At 40.6% G+C, this 25,286-nt stretch overlaps 1 protein-coding gene across 4 annotated transcripts in view; it reads left to right on the top strand.

Annotated features, from left to right (window-relative positions):
• The window catches only part of AGAP1 (ArfGAP with GTPase domain, ankyrin repeat and PH domain 1), a 394,511-nt gene that overhangs the window by 160,971 nt on the left and 208,254 nt on the right, over window positions 1-25,286 (top strand). For all 4 annotated transcript variants that reach the window (XM_026104675.2, XM_026104674.2, XM_064515404.1 and 1 more), the window contains exon 6: window positions 1,405-1,539. In XM_026104675.2, coding sequence (XP_025960460.1) covers window positions 1,405-1,539 — 135 coding nt within the window. The remainder of the gene's footprint in view (window positions 1-1,404; window positions 1,540-25,286) is intronic.

The raw sequence follows: 25,286 nt of genomic DNA, 5'->3' as shown, positions 1-25,286 counted from the left end.
CTGCTCTTCCAAGGACCTGCAGTCCAGGCTGCAGTACTGATTTTTTGGGGGAAGGCAAACTTTTTAAAGTGATACTGTTGCTTTTCTATTTATTTCTGGTTAAATGTCTTCAGCGCCCTCTGCTGCTATGAAAAAAAATTAGCTTTCTAAATAACCCCTCTGTTTTTATTAATTAGATCACATGGGAATGTAGCAATAACATCAGCTGATAGATGGTCATGTCAGTGTTCAGAAACGCGTCTCGAATCTGGCATTGCCTTAGTCACTCACTTGATGCTCCCATTCGAAAGGTGTTTTCTTTGTTGAGAACGATTCCTTTACTACCAGGGAAAGGAAGAGGTAGGTAGGAGATGTTTTGAAGCAGTCCAAAAAGCTGGCGGTCGTTGCCTGCCATTGTGGCTAGGTTGGAGCTGTTGAGCTTTGCCGCCTGGCTTGTCCTGCTGTCTCTCCCTGAAACTTTTCCACCAGTGCTCATCGGTTACCACCATACTAGAAGAAAACTGCTTCTTGAGATTTGTTTGTAGTGTTATTGCTTTATACACAGTCAGTTGGTGCAACCTGCGCGGAGCTCTTGGCTAGGACGGCGTGTCATGGGGAGGAAACTCATCTCCTCTTTCTTAGCATCTCTTCGAACTGAGGGAGCTGAGCAGGTCGGTGGTGGGAGGAGGTGGATAACATGAACTGCTGTCAGCTGTTGGGGATTGGAGCTATAAATGAACAGGCTTATTTTTTCTAGTGTAATATTTTCTAGTGCCCAAAGCTTGATCAGTGCCATCAGAGCAAGGTTCGAGAGCCGTTAGGAGACATGTAGAGTGAGTTTCCTGGATCCAGTCTTGGCTGTGACTTGGCAGTCAGGTCAGCAATGCAACGTGTGAACTGTGCAGACATGAGCACCCTCAGCTTCATTAAATACCCCCGTTCCTACCTACCCAGTTAAACTGGGTAGCATGCACTTAGGCTGATGTACGTGTCTGCTGCGTGTATCGAGGACTCAGGTTTAGGAAATCTTAGTTCTTTGCTTCCAGCTCTGCCGAGCTGCAAGGTGGTTGGTGCTGATGGCTAGTAAAATGCAGAGAAAACTAACAACTGTGAAGTGCTCTTACTTCAGCGCTTTTGTTCTTTCATATGATTATGTATGTTTTGCAGCTGGTGACCTAAATATGTTTTTAAGGTAACCTAAAATCATTTTGGTTTTCCCTATTTTTTTTTAGAATCAATTAGGGTACTGGTGGTTTTAATCACAAAGTGTAAAGTTGGAGTGATGCTCCCCTTTTCCCCTGTTATTTTTCTAAAAATTCTAAGTGTCTCATGGATTGTACTTAAATTCACTGTTTGAGTACTTGTAATTATAAGATATCGTTTTTAAATTATATTTGACAATGTATTTTTCTGCTGTCGCTATAGATGCTATAAGTTCCAGTAATCCACGTGTCATAGATGATGCCAGAGCGCGGAAGTTATCCAATGATCTCAAGAGATGCACTTACTACGAAACCTGTGCTACTTACGGACTCAATGTGGAGAGAGTCTTCCAAGATGGTAAAGATGCCCTTTTATCCTGCATATCACAAAGTACTGTAGTTGCTGCTGTTTTATTTTAAATAACAACTCATGTCAGTCTGATTGCACAGGTCATTGCTGCTTTTACGTTTGTTAATGTTCAGTTAAAAAAGAAAATGCAATTTTTTTAGAGTTGCCTCTTGGAAGAGCTGGAGATGCTGCACTGGACTCGGGCTTTGCTGCGTGAAGCTGGTCTTTGTGCACCCTCTGGTGGAAATGAGCAGCCGCGTGCGTTGGGTTTTGCAGCCGTCCGCTGTACCCGTGGCTGTGCCTCGTCCGAACCTGTCAACTCTTTGCAGCTCCAGTTGTTCTGCATGTTAAAAACCTTCTTATTTCTATTGAAATATCCCTCAAAACTCCTTAGTTTTTTCTTTTCATTGCCAGCTTTTCTTTCCCAAGATCTCCACTGCTTGCAGTTATGCAAGATAGTATCGTATCAATATGCATCTAAGATGTGTATGAAGGACAGCTTTAAAAAAAAAAGTCAAACCATTCTAATTTTTAAATGGAAAACACTCACGTAAACTGCACTGCGCTTGGATTTAATTCCAAATATGAGTGTTGCCTCCCATCCTCTTGAGAGGATTTCAGATAAGTGTTTTAACACCGTACCTTGTCATGTGCTCATTGCTTTCTCTTGAGCTAGTTACATGTGGAAATCAGAGTGGACACTTGCTACATTTTCTGTGCTATGAGTTTCAAAGAGCTGTTCAGGGTTTTTTGTCAGCACTTTTATTTTTGATTAGGAGTTATACCTCGATTTTTTTTTCAATAAATATTCCAAGCATTAGTGATGGTAGATGTTTGTACAATCCACCCTTTTTTTCTTTCTTAAGGAGCTTTTGAGAGAGAAGCAGTAAAAAGGGAACTGTGGAAAAACTCATAAGCTTCCAGTAAGCTTATTTGTGTCTCTGCTCGCTGTCAGTAGTAAATAGAAGGAGCTGAGAACCATCAAGCATTTAAGTAGTAGCAAGGTTTTGCTTTACCTACGTGGCGGTCAACCGTCTCCTTAGTATTTACTAACTAATAGGATGAGAAATGCTGCCGTATAAGTGTTTTACGGTTGCCAGGCACGTCTGGGACCAAATCCAATTCCTAATAATTTTTGCTGTTTGTTTTGGTGGGAAGCAAGGTACCTTCCCAGCCCTGTTAAATGAGGGGGTGTGAATGAGCGGTGCAAGTAGTTAATAAGGAGTAACTGATTACAGGGCTCTGGTCTGTGCAGCTCCAGCGGTTCAGTTTGAATGTAGGCTCACCAGTTTTTAGTGGCCCCATCAGAGGGATTATATAGCTTCATAAAATTGCAGACCTTTGCAAGAAGAGGGGTAGAAAGGTGGAGGTTTGAAGAAAAAGCCCATAGCTGGGTTGTGGCTGTGGCACCTTTGCTTTAACAGCCACAGATGCTTTGAAAGCCTTTTGCCTGATGGGAGGAACTTTGCTTTTTCACCTTTTGTCCAAAGAACAGATTGCATCTTCTGTGGAGCTGTATTTAGTAGCAAATAAAAGTGAGCAACCTGAAATGCAAACTAGTTTTACACTCACAGACCCGATTTTGTTCTAACTTCTATATGTATTAGTAGGCATAAATCTAAAATATACGTGACTACGTGCCCCTGATGCTGCCCACGGTGACTTGCAACTTGAAACTGTTGGTGCAGCAGTCTTAGAGCAATTTAGTGCCTTGCAATTCTGGCAGTGTGGGGCCAGCTTGTTAACTTACCGGGTGCTCTTTAGTACCTCATCTTCTCTGGGTTTTATGTTAAATTGGAGTGGTTTTCCTTGTATTATACTTAAGGAATCAGGCTCCCTCTTCAACAAGGTAGGGTTTTTTTTCCCCTTCTCATTTGACCCCTTGCACATTATTTATTTATTTTTGAGTAGGACTGCAAGTGAATTTTCTGGTGCAGCTCATGAGTGACTGCCTGTTCAGCCCTCCCTGTTTGCTCGAAAGCATGGGTTAATAACTCTCCCTGTGTTCAGATGCAATCAAATGCAATCAATTATCTCATATCAGAAGCAGCCTAATCTGACTGTAAAGGCCACTTCTTGATGTAAATATTGTCAAGAAAAAAGAAAAAGAAGGGGAGGAGGGACAGGTTAAGTAGAATTCTTCACAGGGTAAGAGATGCTCTTAACTGTTTCTTACCTGCTGTATTATTTTGGCAAAACCCTGTGTCAGTGCTAGCAGCCTTCTAAAAATAACTACATTTTTCATGAGCCTGATATAGCAGTGCAGACCAATTACTGCATGTAAAATGTTCATTAGCAAGTGAATGGTTAAGAGTGTTTTGTTTTATTGCTTGTAGCAGAGGGGAGAAAACGCATCCTTTTAAAAACTTTGGTCAACTCTGCCAGCGCATAGTCTCCCAGAAATGTAGCTGTGTGCAAGACCTGGAGCTACTCTACCTATTAAGACTGTTTTGGGGGTATTGAAATTGTTTCTAGACTCAGCTTGCAGCGGCATGGATATCCATTCTTGGCTTCAGATATAGGATTTAAACACTTTATGTTAGAGGATAGGTTAAAGTCAGTATTTAAGTATTCCCAAGTGTTTGCATTGATGTTTGTGTCAGAGTATTTCAGTATGCTGTCCAAGCAGCCCTGTTCTTGCTGGTTTGTCTCTTTGAAGAGCCGTTCACTACATTTTTAGAGAGATGTTGATTGCTGAAGGTATTTTTTGAAAATGTGGGTATTGCAGTGGATGCAATGGGGAGAGGGCGTTGGTTTGGTTTCAGTCATGTTTCGGTCATTTTTGCAGCCACCATGTCCTATTTTAATCGAGTCAAATGCTGTGCAAAGATTTGTCTCAGCAGCGAGATATATAAATATATATATGCGTGCACACACGTGTATATATATATATATGTATATATATAGTTTGTGGGCCAATTACCCACTCTCCTTCTCCCTCACTCCCCTGATAATTTCCCTTTTTCAGAAATTTTAAATTGCCTAGTGGTGGTAAATCTATAACTGTCTGCTTAGTTATAAACTTTTCTTTAACCAACCAATTAGTAGCTTTTTCAGAAAACGGTCTGTTTTATAAGCTTGCTTTTTTTTTTTTTTTTTTAATTTAACTTCTTGCTTTCGTTTTTCTCCTAATATGATGTAGACCTACCTTTCTGATGAAGAAAATGGAAATCTCCATGAAGGTTGTTGTATAGTCTCCTATCCTGGATGTAGAGGAAATTTGATTTCTTAGCTTTTCTTCTTTCCCTTGCAAGCACCAACTGAGCACTCTTAGTGATTTCTTTTTGTCATGACTTTTGTCTGTGATGCCTTATTTGCTCTTTTCCCCACAATTAAGGTCAGCAATAATTTAATTGAATGATTAATATTATGAAAATGATACTTCATTATTTAATAGCTTGCAAATACATTGCTTGCAAAGCTTCATTAGAGTTAATGATGAGTTCGCTCTTGATTATAACAGAATATGTTCATACTTTGTAATGTGGACACTGTTTTATAATAATATTTCATTTTTGTCTAGAGACATTTTTTATAAAAACTCATGCATAGTTAATGTGCTTTTATGTGTTTCTAGGTAATTGTTCTTTAATGTTTTTTTGAAGCCTAAAACCATGATTTGTAAACAGCAGTTGTCAGGACAATTTTGAGTCTTTTGCAATGATGATATAATGATAAAGTGATATAATGATGAATCACCTATGTTCTTGTGCAGTACAAATGATTTACAATTTAAACTCTTGATAGCACTCTTAATTTCTTAAGCATCGTGAGCACTTAGACATCCTGCGAAGTCAGAGCTGCAGGAGCAGCTTCAGTTTCACTCGGGAGTGAAAGAAACCCTGGATTTTGTGCCCAGCTCTGGAGGACGATAAACTCATTTTTAGCTTTTGATAGTTGGAATGGGGCATCGCTGGATAGGGGAACTGAGAGAGTTTTGAGAGTAAATAGGTCTTACTAATATGTGGTCTTGCTTCAGGTTTCCTCATTAAGAATTAGGGTTTTCTTCCCCCTGCTTATCACAATAGATTTTATCAATGACATTGGAAATGATTATTTTAATATTTCTTGTCAGCGCAGTATTGTAATGACTATGTACTGCCCCGGGATGCCTTCCTAATGATTTTAGCCCTCTTGGATTAGCTTGATGTACCATTAATGCATGAGAATTGCTTTTATTTTTGTTCATGATGTATTCATAATTACATGCCTTTCCTGGTTTTATGTTCGAATTTTCTCTGACCCACTTAACTATGCGCTGTGCAACTCTTACGTTGCAGCATAAAAGCAAATGGTCAAGTATCTAGAGAAACAACTTTTCCTGTCAGTGCTTGCATTGCTTGGTGTGAAATGCAAGGTTTTGAGTCTATCATTTCAGTTCAGTGTTGGATTTATTGCTGTAGTTTAGCAGTTAATTTTGGAAGTATGCTTGTTAGTGATGGAAGGGCGATACAGTTGCATCTTTCTGCATAAAGTTTCGGTGTGGACATCCTGCATATTGCTGCAGCAGTTGCATCTTTCTGCATAAAGTTTCGGTGTGGACATCCTGCATATTGCTGCAGCTTACTTCTGTCGTAGCGCTCGTGGAGAGCCAAGTGCTGCAAATCTACTAGTTCATGGTCGTCTTAGTACTATAACTTTCCAGTGCCTTAATTTTGGCAGAGGGCTTTCCTAAGCTGATTGTCAATTTTTGCAGTTTCAAAGCTAAGAGCCTCCTTTAAGGTATCGTTAGACAAATCAGAGCTGATCCTGTAAATGAGTTACCACTTGATGGAAGTCTTTGGATGCGACTTAGCTGTCCCAGGTACCCTGGATGGCACTACAGCTGTCATCTCTTACTAATGAAAAACGAACTACTTAAGGTTGGGGTTTTTTAGTACTTTGGCCCATGTCCTAAACAAAGGAGAAGACAAGAACTCCAAATAGCATAGCCTGTTCTGTGCGAGGATGCTGTGACACAAGAACTTTTATTTAAAAATTCTCAAAATAGCCATAAATCCGTAAATATTGAAGCAGGAGCTTCAGGTGCGTTGTGCCAGATGCAGACTGCTGCGCCGGGGGAAGCTGTTGTTGCATCACCGTTGGGACTTTGAGCTCTGGTGCTGTGCTCTTGCAATTGTTTCTGCATGTTATACTGCAAATTAAGCTAATATTTTATACTGGAGTGTGTCTGTTGTGCATAAGCACGTATCAGAAATCCATTTCATTTCCAAATCTTGCTCAATGTTGTGTTGGCCAACTCTGTTTCAAGGGGGTACCTTGGAGTTTAAGTTCTCCATTAAAGCATGGAAGATGACTAATTAATTCTTGTATATCTAGATTGCAGGGAAAGGCTGTCACTTGCTATCAGTATTATCAAGTCAGGTTTTATAGATGCATTTTCATTAAGAAATGTTAATCAGTCTAATGGGAAGAAAATAAAGTCTTAGCCCTATTATGCTGACAGATTTTTAGGAAGAGGCAATATTCACTCTTACGCTAGATATGGCCCCAAGGCTGCTTCGCTTTGGAAGTCGGAGGCTGGCGCAACACGGACCCAAAGTGCTGTGCGGAGCTAGGGAGCAGGTCCTCTGGCTTCTGTAATTACTTTGATTTCCATAACGTACAGCTGTGACCTTTCGGGAGAGCGCTCGTGGCGACGGCGCCGCGTCCGGAGTGACATGCAGCTCTGATTACTCATTAGTTAGACTAGTCAAAGATGGACTGTATCAGCCTGTTAAAATTTTGATTTTTTTGGTTCCCCCCCCGCCAGTGCTACAACAGTACTGTGAAACAAATCTTTTGGGCTTGGTTTGGTCCAGCTATTTCCCTTTCCTTTTTTCTTTTTAAAAGGAGAAACAAAAGGGGCAAAATTTTTGTCGTTAATACTACCGCTTAGCCTGCAGCGGCAAACCGCAGACCTCATTCGTTTTAGGAACCCACTGGCATATAAATGCACATAAAATTAACACTTTAATGTAACGTTTCTATGTAAATAAAACAGGGTGAGAAGGAGCTGCCCTTGGTTTGCGGGCTGTATTTGAGATTAATGTCTGGCACGGGGTTAAACATCTGTAAGGGCAGATGTGCTCGGTATTTACAGCTTCCCCGGCTCGGCTGCCTGTTGCTGCTCGGTTAAAGACGCTTTGAGGTGGTACCTTAAACTGAAGGCTCCTCACTGCTACCTATGGAAAAGAGCTTCTTTAGTAGGCATGCCGGCACCGGTCCTAAACCAGAAAATTACTTTGTATCATTGCAAAAGGCTTTAAGGCTGCTGCTCTGTGAATGGCATAGTGTATTTAATAAGTTGCTTATGCGCTGGCACACGTTTAGAGGCAAGATGTAAAATTGGCACGTTGTAAAAAGAAGTTTTATTCCCGTATTTCCAGCCGGTGCTCTTGAAAAATGTTCCCCGTTGGCATTGGGTTTCTGTACTTGGCCTCCTTCGGCCATCGCAGGACGCTGAAGCGCTGAATCTATTTACTTCCCTGCGTGGGTTGCGGATACCTCGCCGTGGCAGGGCTTTGCGTGTCCCATGTTTCTGGCGGGGGATTTTTGTCCCCGGTACGTGAGGGAGAGGGCACTAGGGGGCAACAGCGCCGTGGCCAAGCATGGCTTCTGCACCGCTTCCTCCACCATCCCCCCCCGCCTTTTCTTCTTGAGGATACAGACATAAAGCTAATACACTGCTTTAAGAGACCATTTAGGCCTGCAATAAGACACACTCCATAAAGTCTGTGAAGTTCCTGGATCAGCAGTACACAGAAGCGGGAAGGGGGGGGGAGAAGCTGCAGCTCCTCGGGAGGAGCGGGTGGGGGGGGAGGCGAGGGCAGGAGAAGCGAATGCATTTTTCTGCAGCCCTGCAGAAGCAGGCAGAGGTCCCCGTCACGCTGCGCTATGGGGTTTAGATCCAATTATAACATCCACCCAGTTCTTTATTTTTGCTGGAGACCCGTTTTTTTTTGCCCCCAGCCCCTTTCCTTGTTCTAAAAGCTCAGCGCCGCAGGCCCTGCGCTGCAGCCGGGGTCTTCCAGGCTCACCGCTTGGTGCAATTAGCGTTGTAACCCGTTAACGCTGCTCATAAATTAGCCGGAGGGACTAACAGCATAACAGCACGCTCTGCCTTCTGCGGGGCAGCGACTTAGTGCCCTGAATCCTACGGCACACCGAGGTTATCCGGAGAAATTTCGGAGCCTCTTGCTGAATTAAATATGAAAAGGAATACGGTCATGACAGTGTCTTGCATTATTTACTTTGATATCAAATTCAAGCCATGTCTTAGGATTGTGCTTTTGACTTATGCTTCTCTTTAAATATACAATTTTTTAATGCTGTGAATTTTGTATTTGCAATGTTTTCACCTTTGGAACAAACGGAAAGAACTAGAGAGAGATGAGGTCGGACACCCTGCCGAAGGTCAGAGCCTGGATGGTGGTTATTTTTTTAAAGGCTGTATGTGCTATGGATTTTATCTCCGAGCATGAGCAACACACTGAGCTAAAGGAAGCCAGACTTTTTCCCTCTTTTTTTTTTTGAACATGCGTGCTCACTGCTTGAGGAACAGTTGGAACCTTGCTCTGTCATCAGCTTCATTTCTTATATTGATGAACAATATTTGCAGACTTTGCTGCACTTAAGTTTGAACAACAGTGAAATTTAAGCTGTTGGTGCTGAACAGGGCATCCAAACTTTTGATTTTCCTTTGTTTCCTGTGGGATAACCGTGTTTTTTAGCATGCCTTGTAGGCTTCTGGATTTTAAAAAAAGCAACTCCCCCCAACCCAAAGCCCAGTGCATCTCTTTAGCTTCCATGCAAGTAGGACTTTAGGGTTCAACTGGCCAAAGGTAGCAGAATCATCCTTTCCGAGAGTCATCGTTTCCTTGACTGCACCCTTTCCCAAAGCTGTAGGTCTGTGGCTCTTCTGGTTCACCAATTGCCTTTCCAGGGACTTGTGATAAATGAGAATAGGACCAATAATTCTTTACTTCAGAGTGAGCAATGTGGTATTCTCGCTTTTCCCATTGCGTACTGCCGTGGAAGATCCAGTGAAGTTTACATAGGTATTAAGATATTTTATGAACTCTCTTTACAGATTTTTCCTCTGAGCTTTGTGTAGCTGAATCAGAAGATTAAAGGGATTTAGTAAAGAAAGTCAGTGGAAGAGAGAGATAAATGAACAAATCTGCTACAGCTTATGTTGTGGGAACTTCTGTGCGTATATGTGTTATTCTGAACTTGGCATTATTTTAGTATCAAAATTCACCCTTACTTCAGACTGCCCACAATGTTTATGCACCGTTAATGAATGAGATGATTTAGTTTGTGCAAGTCTGAAATAAGAATTTTACTTGATCAGTGTTCTTGTAGTGGCTGTTTTTATGTCTGTACAGAGCTTCTTCCAGGACTTAACTGATTTTAATGACCTCTGTCCCATACTCTTAAATGGGAGGTTCTCGAAGAGTTCTGATATGGTGGTATCATAAATGAGGTTTACGTTAGAAGGGCCCTCAGTTTGTAGGAGATTATCCAGTATCACATAGCTCCCTTCAAAATCCTGCTACAGGAATTGGGCACTTCCTGGAGAAAACGGCAAAAATATAAAGAAGTTTTCCTCCTGGGAAGCAGTTAGCATCAGCAGGGCTCGGTCTAGAAAAATGACAAATGATTGCATGAGCCTTGTAACAACTACCAAAAACCCCTTTCCCATGGATTTCTGTCTCCTGATTGATTGACTTGAGTTCCTGCATTTTTGTATGCTATGGTTCAAGTTTTTCTTGTGTGCTTGGGGACTTGCAAGGTCTCTTCCGTATGTGGTTTGCCTCGTGCTTGGCAGTTATTTCACCTTGCAGCCGTTCAGTTTGTTGGGACTCTCACAGGTCCTTTGCCTGGCTGCCCGTCTCCATGAAAACTGCAGATCTTTGAGGCTCTATTGCTCCATCAGATTTTGTTCAAGTTGGCCCGCGGATGCAAAAGTGAGGTGGAGGAAAGCAGAGAGAGATCTTCTGGCGACATAAGTGCATCCATTTGTCTTCTCCTTCAGTAAGGTGGTGGGATCAGGAGGTGTAGTCCAGGGCCTGTCACTTAGGAGCTGCTCTGCTTTGTACAATGGAGCTGGATGCCACATTGCTGCCAGTTCTATTATTTGCTTGGTTATAATGTTGAAAATGGTGAAAATCTCAGCAAAACTTTTCACGTACTTTGTAAATTTTATAGGGTTAGCTTTACGGCCTTCTCTTTAACTCTTAATTTGAAGTATATGCATGTTACTTAAAACCTAGAACACAGTGGTAGTAAAGAATTGCTGATGTTACGGAGTAGATGATTTTTTTTTGAGGAACAGACTAAATGAAGGACCTAGTTTATGACCTGAAATTTCTTCAGAGTAAATTGAGAGAAGATTGTTGATAAATTTCATCAAAATATGGAAGATTTCCCTTACTGAAGGTTCAGGATTGGTCCGGTAGGTTTATAGCCCTTAATGCAGACTTGAAAAGAAATCCTGGGGCGGGAGGAGTAATGGTTGCTTGGTGGTCAATTGCCTTTTAGTGTTGATAGACCTGAGGGTGAGAGGCATAAGCAGCGTGTTTTATAGGATCATGTAAATTGCCTTTGAGACATAAAAATGGTATAAGCGCATTTGTGGAACGTCTTGCAGACAAATAAGAGTTATTTTCCATTAACACCAAAAACCGAAGTGAGTGCAAATACTGGATGAGGGAGAAGGTCTGGTAATTCCTGATTTAGTGTCTCTGCCTTTTCTACAGCTCAAAATGCAAACTTTGGGAATTTGCTTCTGGATGTTTTCTGCATGGTTCGCTTATGTATTCAGTGCCATGAATAAATTGTGGTTTTTGTTGTTGTTATTGTCCCACTGTATTCATTTTTCCTTCATTGAAAATTTAAAAAATACTATTGGCCACGTGTGTGTCAGTAGTATCTATAGCCATTGATTGCATTTGAGCTCAGTTTGCTGATGCAGAAACATGCACTGTTCTGGAGGAATGCGACTGTTCTTTCTCCGCAGGTGCGGGCTGTGCTCTCTTTTGTTGGGATATCTAGGATCTGCTGCCATTTTTTAAGTCCCAGGTGAAATTCGTTTCAAGTCTGATAGCAATCAGCTACTGCTTTTTAAAATGCAAGCTATTGTAGATAAGCCTCTCTGAATAAATGGCTGTTTTGAATATCCTGACATATGCTTTTCATTTTTTTTGTGTGGTTTTATTTCTGTTTCTAACTTATTTCTGTTTTGTCATTTTACACTCTGTTACACATTTGGGTTGCTGTTGCATTAGCACCTTGGGAAAAGCTGCTGCTGCTAATTGTCTTGCATCTTCCAGAGCTTTATCCTCAATAGAAGAAAAGAAAATACAGAATGGAAATAAGACAGGTGTCCTGTCGGGTTGGCAGAGGTTAAATTATTAAAAAAAAAAAAAAAATCCCCTGTTAAAGTTTCTAATGCTGCTTTCATAGTAGAACTGGTGACAGAAGTTGAAAAGAGCAATGATCATTTCTGCAATTTTTTCCCAGCCAGGTGACCTGCGCAGCCGGCTGAGTGCATACCTTTGCTTCGTGACTAACTAGGAAACAGCACTGAGCTGAGAGTGCTCAATTGCAGGGGATGTAACCAAATGCTAGGATTAAAAAAAACACATCTTTTTGGAATAGCTGTTAGCAAGACTCTTTAGCCCTGCTTTTGCACTTGCTAATGATGCTGTAATGGAGGGTGCTTGAGCTGACCACAAGGTGAGATAAGGGCCAAAGGGCTTCAGCAGAGGCTAAGCCCCTTAAAGTGGCAGTTTAGTACTTTTTTCTTTTTTTAATCACTCTGGCTACCTTTTCCTTATCTGACATGTTCCTAAGAGGCCTATCTAAACTGGGGCTCGTTTGCTATATTTTTGGGGGATAGACTGTCCCATGCATAGTTTTTTGCTGTTCCTGCTCTACACTGTTACACTCTATATTGTGGTATAAGCACTTGACCTGCATTTTTGTTAGTTTTTTTCATTATTAATTCTCAAGAAAATGTGTTAACACATCGTCTGTTGTCTCATCGCTTGTATTCCTTACGGCTTATCCAACACGCTCTGAAGCAGAGGGCAGTATCAAATGACTAAAGCTTTCTCTCTTTAATTATCCCTAATATGTCATCCCTTGATCATTGGTTTTAATTGCCTTTTGTGGATTTAGCTTTAAATTTGTTAGCACAAAGCCACTTTGCTGGCTTAGCTGCGATGAATCAAAGAATAAGAGCAACCTGCCAAGCATTTTGTCTCCAGACAGATGCAAGGAAAAAACCCTCCCCTGCTTGCTGTAAAATGGCTAGTTTGTAAGAATAACACCGGGCTGCTCTGGACATCACCAGGCCACTATCAGCAAAATTGGAAATAAAACCTGGGCTCAGGGTAGAAAATAAAGGCTTTCCAAACAAAGTAATGGGCATTACTAAGTCTGGGGAGTCTGGTGAGAAATTGGCCTTCAGCTTGGGAAGAGACCACGGCCCGCGCTCTTCTTGAAGGTGCATCATGCCTTGGTGGTTTATATATACTGTCCATGGAGGTTTCAAAGAACGATTGTTGCTTCAGTATTTTTTTTCTAGCATACTGCACTTTGAAGCTTTCATCTAAGTTGTAAAATAAGCAAAAAGCTCTCTGAAAACACTGTTATTACCTTAATATGACTCTGGTTTCTATAACTTTTGTCCACTCATGGGTGTTTGCAGTGTGTTCGGTAACATTTCTTAGAGAGACTAGCACGCTTTTCCCCTTATAATAAAGGGATGCTTTTATGTCGGAGCTATCAAACATTTAAAACTCGTGTAATAAACATAATCCTTTTGTAATGCTTTCTGTTGTGCAAAAGCCATGTTTTAAACATCAAAGTTTATTATTCGAAAAGCCGCTTCTTCAAAAGCGGCTTCCGAAATGCATTGCAAATGGTTCCCTTTCAGCTAAGCCATATGCATATGCAAATCCGATGGGAGCTGCTTGCTCCTCTGGGATTAGCCCCTGTGTATTCAGAGTTTGAAAGCCCCCCATGAGCGCGAGGGGGTGGTGGGTGTAGGATGCCAGGGTGGCTGTGGGCCCCGTTTCCCCAGATTCCTTCCTATGCTCAGAAAGAGCCAGCAGCTGCTGTCGCATCCGTTTTAAACGTACATGTGTGCCGTTTCCCTCATTTTTCCATAATAGGAGGGGAGCCGTAAGTTTGTTAATGTCACTTAAGTCTGCGTCACGTGGAGCTCCATCTTTGGATGGCGTCTCATTCGGCTGAACCAGTTTCATGGTGGGATTAGGGAAACTGGGGGCTCCAGCCACCTTGACTGGTGTCCAGTGGTTGGTCCCTACGTGCGCCTTAAGTAAAAATAGCGTTTGGAGAGTCTTTGAGAATAACTGTGCCACATTTTCTTGATGGTTTGTGAAAGTTTCCTTTAATTTCCACAGCTTCAAATTTACATTTTTTTAACCTCTGTGGAGAAATTGGAAATTTTTATTAACAGCTTCCACACATGTGCCAAAACATACGTGCTTCTCGGGTGTTACTCAACTGGCCTTACCACTTGCCAAAAAGCCCTTGCGCTGTCCATGTTATTTAGTCTCACTGGCATTAATTTCTTTATTTTACACATATATACGTGCACGATGGAAGCCTTAATTTCCCGCAGAGCTGCTGCCACGGTGCTATTTTGTCCCCCTGATGGCAGGGCGAGACTGGGGGACGCCGGGTGCGAGGCCACCACTTCAGCCTCTCCTCGCAAGGAATTTGGGATGCTCCATTTGCCACAAATTTAAAATGATTTTTTTGTTAATAAATGTGCAAATACATGTTTTTTGCAGTTCTGGTATAATAGATCCCCAAATTTCTGGACGCATGAGATGCCGTGCGCTCGCATAGCTTCTGGACCGTCTCACTACGTGCAGCTCACTTGAAAAGGCTCAAAATAGTTTGCAAAGTTGCAAAAACCGTTCTGAACTTAGAGCTTCAAAAAACAAGTGCCTGCCTATCCACCCTTAATGAAGGAACATAATTGGCAGGTGCTCAAGAAATATATATATTCTTTTTCCCCACAGAAAATTGGATTTTGTGCATAAAACTTGTTAACATTGGCAGAGACAGGTCATTACTGGTTGCGGGTCGTGTATGCAAACCCCGAGAGATGTAGTGTGCTGCTGCTGTTGGTGATGCTTTTGTGCAAAAAAAATTGTGAGGAGTAAATCAGCTGTAGTTTAGCATGTATACAATTGCCTTGCTCTCATCATTTATGCCTCTGCTGATGACTGATACAGTCGCCTGTGTCTTATGCATCCTAATTTACAGTCTCGTGCAAAGGTCTGTTTATATTTAAGCTGCGCCATAGTGTAACTAATGAGAAGTATAGGAAATTTATAGCACTTGGTGATTGATTGGATAAGTACCTAGACATTAATTGAAATCTGAGGAGTCCCGGCTGTCTTTCAGTTTAAGGGAAAAAAAACCCCAAAACTTTCTAGACAAGCAAAACTCTTTGAAATATTTTGAAAGTAGTTTCCGTGTTTATGGAAAACATGGGCTGGAAGGGAAAGGTGGGAGGTTGGTATTTTTTTGTATTTGCCAGTGCTCGGGTGACCGTCGTGTTGCCACTAATCACTTTTAGGAGCATGTTAATTTGTACACGTCCTAGTATCACTTTGTTCCTTATTTTAAAATCTTAATATGAATACCCTCTTTTTTTTCCTATTTAAAAAGAAGAAAAATCTTCCGGGGGATTGTGCATTTTGGCCCCAATTCAGTATGCAAACTTGGCTGCAGGCAGTCGTGTTAGGCGCTTGCTTATCTTTTCCGTTTCCTATCTCTGGGTGAAGAGGGCCCAAGTGTTGTGTGAAGAATTATCTGGATAAATACTTTCCGCTAATCTCTCCATTAATAACACTGTTGAACTGGTCATCTCTAAAGAGATTGCAGAGCTTTCTTCTGAGCTGTCATTTTGCAAATGTACCATTCTTGCTGAAGCTTAGTCTTGTGAAAATGTCTAAATTTCCCCATTAAGTGCTTAAAAAGTAATAAAACTAAAGCCATTAGCCTTCACTCGTCAGATCTGTATCAAGAGAAATATTCTTCAGTGCAATAAATCTGATCAAGTGTTCGACATTTATATCATTCGAATTCACTCTCTGGAAATGGACCTTTGAAGGTAAATTGCATTAAGTAGAGCAGTTTAAATTTTTAATACAATCTTATTGTAACTGTTAGCAAATGATTAAAGTGCAAAGGGGGGGGCTTATATGTTTTGTGAGATTTATGTTGAATGCTATAGGATGCTTCTACTCTGGCAGGTTACTGATTTTTAAGACAACTAAATGCACATAAAGACTACAAAAACAAACACAGAATTTAGCCACTAGTACAGAGGACTACTTACCTGCTTTTCGGAAAGTGATTTCTTTCACTAAAGCGTTCAGCAGCAGTCTGATTAACAATAAGTTGTACTGCTAAAGTAGCAGATTTAAGGCAAAAGGTAATATTCTTCTCATAGGAATAAGTGTGCCAGAGAGATGGATTTTGTTTTCTCAAGGGACAAACCAGGTCATCAGCTGAGGAGTTTCATTTAACCTCATTTAGGTCTTTAACAGTTTCTTTTAAGACACTCTTTTTCTTTACTTACAAGAATCTATAACTCAGGCTTCAGACCCGGTGAAATATTTGTGCATCTCTTGAATGTTACTTTAGTTGTACCTGCTTTTTTGTGGCTTTTCTTCTGCACGTTTGGCACGCTCCATACGTTCTTATGTTATAACTCAATTTAATACAGTTTCTTTAATTTCCTTGCATGCAGCTGGATCGGTACTGTAATAGTGAAGCTTGAGTGCCTCAAGTATACCTCCAATTTTTATTTTGAAAAATTCTGTTACTGAACAAATGTGTGGTGCATATATAGTGTTCAGAACCAGTCAAGCTTATTTTGTCCAAAGGTGCAACACAGCTTGGAGATGGTAAGGGCTGTTGATGATTAAGATGGCTGTGAAGCTGGCGATATTCTGTATGAGAGACTGTCTGGTTTCTTTTGGTTTCTTGAGGAAGAATATTCACATTTTGAAGAATATTCATAGTTAAGGTGAGGGTAGTAGTCTTTGCTCAAATCTCCGAGGAAAGGAAGTGATTTGGGGACGTAGTACCTAGTTGCTGGCACTTTGATCATTTTTGAAGCTGTGGGAATATAAAATTTTTGACAGATCCTATGAGGTTGGGATCTGTCCTAAGGTGAAGTTGCGTGATTATAGCTGTTAGGGTTTGTTCTGCTGGTCTTCTGATATGCCCAGACGCTTCTCATCCAAGCACGGATGTCTCCTCTACTTGTGAATCATCTGTTTTCCAGACTTCAGCCTGACATAGGAAAGTAAACCATGTCCACCAGATGTGTCAGGAGGACAGGTCAAGACAGAAATAGCTGACTGTGAATTTTAATCCACCATTGCAGAACTGAAGTATTCCTTCAATTATATGATTTTTATTAGTTGAGTTGCAGTTTGGGGCAAAGTAGTTACTCATCTTATACAAAGTTGCAGGGAAAGTGTGATGTGGTTAGAAAATGGGATAAAAATAAGAAATCAGTTTAAGAGAGACAATGCTGATTTCAATTAAATGTGTGCATTACTAATACTTTGCCTATGTGAAGTTTGGTTCACCAAGGAACCAGGAAACAAGAGAACCTACTATTTAGTGGCAGTACCTGCTGGATATACTACTCAATGGCCACCTATATTGATCATTTTTAAATAGGTACCGGATGAAAATTAGTTTTGAAGACTAATATGAAACTGCAACAAAACGCAAATCCAAAATCACCGGTATTCATTGATTAAATAGGTAAGACCTGGATGTAGCAGCAAGAAGTGAGGCTGCGCATTTTCATGCTAAGTAAAATTAAGTGGTCTTCCACATGGGCAGCTGACCATTACCAGGGCATTGGAAAGATGGATTGGGCAGCTCATGTTTGGTATAGTCTTAAACTGCCTTCTCATTTTTGTCATCTTTTTCACCCAATTCGCACTTTTCTTGTAACTTTGTAAGATTAGCAGTCTGTCTGCTTCATGCAAATCCAGGCTGGAGAGGGAGGAGTACAGCAGGTTATGTCTGAAGTTCATGGACCATCTTGAGATGGAGCAGAAGGATGGAGTTTGTCAGCCATGCTTAGAGTGATCGCTGGCTCCAGACAGTGCTTTTCCTCCCTTGTGAAGGTAATGCTGGGTTCTGCCCTTTGTTTGTAGGCAAGAGAAGTTGAGGTAAACTGGCTGGCGTCTTATGACTATTGAAATACCTTGGAATTTGAAGATATCTCATTTCTGTTGGCAAACTACACTGCTTTGAGCTCTCCCTGCAGTGCAGTTAGTACACAGCCCGTGTTTTGGGACCACATGTGCTGTGCTGTACTTCTCTGTCCTCTAGGCACTGTTGCATCCCTGGAATCACATAATTGAGTTGTTGGAAAGATATTTCAAAACATTTTTGCCATTTTAAAAATCATTGGCTATTCTAACAAAAGGCCTGATTTTCTTTGATAACAATTAAAACCTTTTGTGCAATTCAGATTCTTTAATTAAGAAAGATTCCAAAATTCTTCTGTGAAATGAGGCACAAATTAATTTAAATTTGTGATTTGCGTGAGTGTGAATAGCTGTAGTTCTTCCTATGAATGGTAGACATCTCTCACAGTCTTGCTAATGAAACCAAAAGGTTTCCATCACAGTCTATGTCCTTGCCTGTGTGGTATTAGTGAGCTTATAGGACGGGCCTAATACTTTAGGAAGTAAAAAGGTTGTCTATTAAACTGTAAATTAATAGTATGCCCCAGGAAATAAATTTTCATGAAGCCACTTCAAAATGTAAATACGAAATTGCTTGCCAGGTGGTTAAAATTGTTAAGCATAGTTTTGTACATTATTTAATTCTGTGTTTTGAAAAGGTAATTAGAAAGCCAATTGCTTTACTTATGGGCAAGTTACGAAACACGGCAATTTGACACCACTGTATTTGAACGTACGGGTTTCTGAATTTTTTTCTTGTATTTCAATATATTTTTTAACTTTTTAATTTAAAATGGTAACTCTGAGGGGGAAATAACGGGATTTATGACTTGATCCTGTCGTAATGGAAAGACTAACAAAGCTTCATGGTGTACAGATTGAGTAAATTCATGTGCAAAATTCTTTACCTTAGGAATATTTCTGACACAGTGTCTACCTGAGAAATTCCCAGGCCATATATTTTCTACTTGCATTGTGGTTTGAGTTGCAAAGAAAACATGGCTTTCGGGTTTTTTTGTTTTTTCCCCTGTTTATATTTTAGATGCCAGGTGGTAGCCAGCTTGTCTCACGGATTTATTGGCGTATTTGCTTATCTTATCGTAGGAGATGATTTGCATCAACATGCTAAGTGGTACACGTTAATCATATTACCTGTGGAACAAAATTATTTTGGCATTGATTTGAGATACTTAATACTGAGTCTTATATATAACTGTATTTCCATAACTGGCGAAATGAGCAGTCATTCGTTCTGAGACCCAAGGCTGAAATTTATATTTTAATAAAAGCATCACTAAAAGTCAAAGGTGCTGCTAAGGTGCAGTGTTAAATTTACTTTGAAGGGAATTGTGTTAAAAGCTTTCAGAAATGTTAACCAGATTAGCCCATGGTAGGTGAATTTGATTAATTGTGGTGATCGTGAAATAGTGTTTTGCAGTACAAAATTCACTTGGTCGTGCATACAGTTCTTATTCAGGTATATTATGAAATAGCTTAATTCTTGGTAGCTGTTTACATCTGAGAAGCTGTAATTTTAGTAGAGTGAAAGTGTTGAGCTTTGAAATAAGATGCAACTTTAAGGTCTTTTGAGCAGCCTGTGTACAAGTTGTAATAATTTTCAGCTTTTCTCTGTAATACTCGTTATGTTCAACACATACGTTTCTTGGCATTTTTAAAGCACGGTGCTGTGGGTTCTGCAGCTTTATCAGCTATTTACTGAGCATCCTGATTTGTTGTGGTTGAGACGCGAGGGCTGGGTGTAGGTTGCGTATGGAGCAGTCTGTAGGATGCTGAGGCTTTGGCTCCCGAGTTATTCGAACAGTTCGAGTAACTGCGAAATGAAATTTGTCGGCAAATGCAGAGTTGTGGCCACCTCGCTCTATCATTTGATTTTGGTACTAGCTTGGCAAGTACACCCACATCTCTGTCACAGTAGTTTCTCTTTACTGATTGAGCCCAAACAAGCAAGGCGGGGGGGGGGGGGGGGGGAGAAATGTTAAAAAAGACTAAGGAAGTGCAAGTTGGTCCCAAGGTAGAGAAATGCAGCAGTTCTATTAGGGCAAGACTTAGGGTGGTGTATTTTTTATGACTTGCATTTTATCTTGGGACAGAACTTTTTTATTTGGTAGAATAAGTAATGTGCCAAAAGTAGACTTGCTGGTGAGCGGTATATCAGCCTATTAGTCACAGAAGACTATAAATGATATATCAAGCAATTGTGTGTAGTTTGAAAAGTTTTAACCATCACACAGTAGAGAAAGTGGAGACTGATATGGATTAGCAAAATATATGGGATAAGTTATATTGTATCTCACTTTGCTCAGCTTCTGTAAAAGCTATATTTCTTGCTTCACAGTGGTGTACTTGGGTGTTACGGCAATTTTTTTCCATTCCAAAATTAACATTACCAGCCTTGACTTTGTTCCATCCTGAAGGTAACTGTTTATTACAGTTGGCATTTAAATCCTCCAGTTAATAGGAACAATTACACAATAGCTTCATTTCCAGCAAATTAACAGCCCTACGAGGTAATTGAGACATAAATGAAGATAAATTTGTTTTAATACAACGAGATAAACTGAATACAGATAAGAATTCAATCTTATATTAGAAATTGTCTCCTTATTTCAGGAGCAACTTTGAAGCTCTCACTGGAGTTATCTTAAATAAGCTTTGTCTGCGTCCTAGCGTGATACGAAAACAGATCCCTAAACGGTGACCGCAAGTAAATGGAGAAGGCAGTCTGCTGTACCGTCAGTGCCGGGCATTCATTCACAGACAGGGAAGGATTTTGTTTCTTCTCAAAAACTTTTCTTTGTGACAAGAGGCTTGCAAAGTAGAAACCCTTGTAAAAGATGAGCTTATTTGCACAATTTTACCTGCACAGCCTGGGAGGGGTAGCTTCTTTCCAACTTAGACTAAGTGGGCTTATTTAGCATCACTAAGTTAATACGTTGCATCTTCTAAAAGGCTTTGGAAAGCATTAATCTGTCCTATTACTTGAGCTCAACAGTGACGCAGGAGCTCGGCTTTTAGCAACGAGGAAAGTGAGGCAAACTGTCTCCAAAAGTCTCTCCCTGGAAGCTCTGGCTTTTCAGAGTCCCTTCCATATCCTGAGATGCAGGTACAGGCTGAAGGGAGATACTCAGCTGGCACTGACAGCAATGTCTAGGTATGTTTTATGGAAAGGAATTACGAAACGGAAAACGCTGCGGTAGAGGGTCATTTTATGGGGGTGCTGACAGGCATGCAGAACATGCACCTAATAAAGTTAGGCATTTGGATAAGTAAATTATGGCAGGACTAAAAATTATTACCCTGACAGTAAAGGGCTCCGACTGTGCATCATCTCAAGTCGTGCTTACATATCTGTACTGTGCAAGATTTGGTGCTTGTAGGACCTCTCCGTGTCTACCCAACTTACTAACTGTGCAGAAGGTGGACTCGGGCAAAGAAAATGAGGCAGGGCAGAAGTATTTTTATACATTTTTTCAGTCAGTTCTGCAAAAGTCTGTAAAAGACTGGAAGAGCTGGAAATTCACTTGTCAGAGTAGGAAGGAACAGGGAACAGAGAAAGGGGAAGATAAGCTGTCCTGCAAAAAATGTCATTTCTTCTTTTTAAAGTCACTTCAGTTCCTTTCCCCAGTTTACAGTGAGGCTTTTGCCAGCAGTTTTGGTGGCACAGCTGATGAGGCAGCTCTGGGGTATGTGCTGGGGAAGGGGAGGCAGGAGTACTTCTCTTTGTGGCTTATCTTCTCGTGATGTGAAACTGCGGCCTGCGATGCTTTTTTGTTCTTGGCCAACTCTTCTAATAGCACATCATTGTCTTTTGACTTGCCAGCTGAAATTGTTGCATTTGCTTTGACGGTGTTCAATACTGTGTCTCCTGTAGTTTTATTTTGATTAAAATCTCCTGTTTGATTTTTGGGCTCTTTGATCCTGTAAAAGCAGGCGGTTTCAGATAGCTGAAACAGAATAACAGCACTTTAGATGTATATAATGGTCTAAACATCTACCTGCTTACCTTATTCTCCCCAGGGAGGAGGCGTATTTCATGTTAAATACTTTGCTTCCTTGCAAACTGGAAGGCTGTCTTGAGACGCTTTTCTTTCTAGCTTGTGCCTGGATGCTTGAGGAGTACGGGCAGATGAGGCAAGAGCAAAGGTTGTCTCTTTGGTATGACTGCAGTGCTTCAAAGGAGGGCGTGTTTTAGTTGAGAAATAAAAATGCAGGTATGTAAATAAATAAAAAAAAGACTTGTTAACCAATGATTTTGTCATCTAAAATCTTTTAATACCTTTTGGAGCCTAGCACTGCAGGCTTTTTGCCGGATACTGTTTGACCTTTTTGGTGTGGAGGGTCGGATGAAGGTACCTGCATGCTCCATTCTCCCACGGATGCAGAATTATCCCAAAAAGTATCACTGTAGTCTGTTAGTGCCTTAAGCAGCTCGATTCTCCCCTGCCCTCGGACAGTGAGTTGCTCTGCAGGCTTGGAAAAAGTTCCCCTGAGCGCATCTGTGATCATGGAGTCTGCGGAAAATGTTGCATTGCCATTGGCAACACTTTTGTGACAAATACAAACAATTCCTTTTTTTTTTTTTTAGTAAATAGCCTGAGTCATTTATACATCCAGGCCCAGATATAAAGGAGTCTAGTACTTGGTTTTGTGTTATAGCTGGCACATGGAGTGCCAAGGTCTCCTTTAAAGAGAGCAGTGTAAAAAAGTTATTTAGCCTAGAAATTAACTTGAATTTAAAATAACAGACAGAACGGCTTCAAATGTGGATACTTACATTAATGTTTCCCTTTCAAAAACATTTGCATTTAGTGCCTGCTTGTGTAGTTATTACTGCTGTGCCTGTAATATGTAATTGTGGAATGAATTTATTTTTATTGAACACTTATTTATTGTAACCATGGAATATTAAGCTAAAATGCAGTTGCAGTACAAACGTAAGCTGCGAGCTGCCTTTGTTTCCAGCAGTACGTTGCTCTTCGGTAAGTCTTTTCACATGAAACAAGTAATCAAGCTGTCATCAGCAGGACTTATGGACAAAGCAAAGTATTCTTGTTCATCTGATTAAACATGATTTTGTTGCTCTATCAGTTATGCTGCCTCGGCTCTCCATCTCCCTGCTTGGTTGTGTTAAGGTTGCTAGATTGGGGGGCGGCATTAAGGACCAGGACATCTGCAGGAATTAGTTTAAATATATTTAATGTTTTATTCCCTGATGTTCCTCCTGTTGGCAGGAGATGCTAGCTAAGGTACTTTGTGCAGTATCAATTTCTATGTTCTGTAAGAATTACAATAATAAAATATGGTGACCACTGTTGATGTAAGGAAATACCTTTTGAAAGCAAGGATTAGTCCTTGGAAGTGTTAATTTATCAACATGAATGAGGCAGCGAGGAGAAGTGCGTGAAATACTGGATGCGGGAAGAGTGTGGTCTCTCCTGCATATTACTTTAACTGACTTGCAGAGGCTTTTAAGCTTCTGTACGTACAGAAACTCCACACCAGCAGGTACCTGAATACATGGAAGCTCAAGATGGTTCATTTTTTAACAAAACCAGCTATCCAGCCAGGGAGGGAGGAAGTGTGAGAGCATGTCGGCTCCCAGAAGGACACTGGCAGCCGAGGATTGACTTGGACAAGGGCATTCCTGATGGTCCTGACAGTTGCTGTCAGAAAACAGAAGGTGACAAATTTGGTGATGTTTCCAAAGCTGTTTTCCTCCCTTGCCGTTCTAAGGACTAAGCAAATGTTTTGAGCTTGTGGGGAATACTCACGTTTCAGTTTTTATCAGCAAAACTGAAACAGGTATCTTACGGAAGCCTCATGATTGAACCTGAGTTTTTCTCGCACTTAATATCACCGTGCCCTTTGATTATATGGTGAGAGCATGCCCTTTTCAAAGATTCAGGATAATGCATATATTGCTTAGGTGTCCTTATAAATCACTATCTTATCAGGAATCTTGTATAACACCAGTTGCGGTGAAGATAGTGGTCTGTGCTTTTTTGTAGGCAGGGATCTTTAGATGATCTGTAAGAGCAATTGGATGGGTAATTCTCATCAATGTTTCTGCAGCTCTCAAGCTTGCAAATAGAACTAAAATTTGTCATAGGATTTCAAAAAAAAAAAAGTTCATTTTCAGAGAACCAGCTGTTCCTGTTAGCAAGAGCTTTTAGGTTTCCTTCAGACGCATCCCTTATCTTTCACAAATTGTTATTGGGTGCTGGGAATTGGACAGTGACTTTCTGCAGAGGTATTATGTTGTTTGTAATTCAAAGTGATGGGGTGGAGGGGGTGTTACATGGAAACATATTCTTTGTGTAAACCTCTAGGGTTTTTTCCCAGTAGTTAAAATAGGTATTCATGAGAATTTGTCCCTGCTATTGCTTTTCAGTGAGCAACGAGCATTGCAACTTCCTTTGAAAGCTGTTTTTCTGCGTGTAAAGAAGTGGAACAATAATGCGGTGCAAGTAATTCTTGCCTGCCCATCTTTTGCCCAAACTGGTGGGTTTTAACTGAACTCAGTGTTTCCTCATGTCCAGCCACACAGCGGATATAAATAGTCTTGGCCATGTTTTTATGAGGAAAAAAGATAAATTTCATTTCAATTAGCGGAAATTTGAGAAGACTCTTTGCAGCTCCTCTATGTATGTCATAGTCTTGGATCAGTAAAAAATAAGGACGGGATGTCGAGGAGGTTCTTGCTGTTTTGGCGAGACGGGTCACGCGTGGCAGATGAGGCATTCAGGCCGAGAGCTTTCTGTCCCGACGTGAAAACTTGCTGCTTCTTATGGATGGGGAATTTCACAATCTCTTACCTGGCAGAACTTTAAAGCAAAATACACTCTAGTCGTTCCAGTTCATGAAATTAACTTTAAATATGCAAGAAATAGGTTATAAATCTTCTCTTGCCAAGATTAAATATTTGCAAAGCGCCAGCTAGCCTCTTTATTGGTTTGTAACTCGTTAAATGCTCTCGGCAGGTTCCTGTTTGTTTGCAGAAGGCATCTCGACTTTGCAAATAAATTTATTTCAGCTTTCATATCTGTAGGTAGATGGCTTACAAAAAAATCTCTCTGAAATTGGTAGCTTAATTGAGGATATAAAAGCAGAGAGAACACAATTGATTTTTTTTTTTTAAGATAGTTAAAATACCTGTCAGTGTCTTTATTTTTGAAATCTGCTGCACAGAGCAAGTCAGCGTTCATTTGTTTTGGAAACATATTTTAGCAAACGTGTGTACAGGAAATAATTTTTTGTGGATGAGTCAGAACCTGAAAAGCTCCAGGGCAAAACCAAGATTTATTTCTGCTTTGCGGCTATATAAAGGCAATTGAGATACGTTTAAACTGTAGATCTTCCCCTGGACAGATGTATTTCAATGATGGGCACTTTAGTTTTAATCTGAAGCTTTTTGACTGTGCATATGATCTTAAACTGGTCAGCGGGATACACTAGTTAGCTTTCATTAACAGCAAAAAGGTG

The sequence above is a fragment of the Dromaius novaehollandiae genome, chromosome 7 (genome assembly GCF_036370855.1).
Source record: "Dromaius novaehollandiae isolate bDroNov1 chromosome 7, bDroNov1.hap1, whole genome shotgun sequence".
NCBI classification, from domain to species: domain Eukaryota; kingdom Metazoa; phylum Chordata; class Aves; order Casuariiformes; family Dromaiidae; genus Dromaius; species Dromaius novaehollandiae.
Note: the sequence above shows the minus strand (reverse complement) of the source record. Positions and strands in the feature narration are given on the sequence as shown.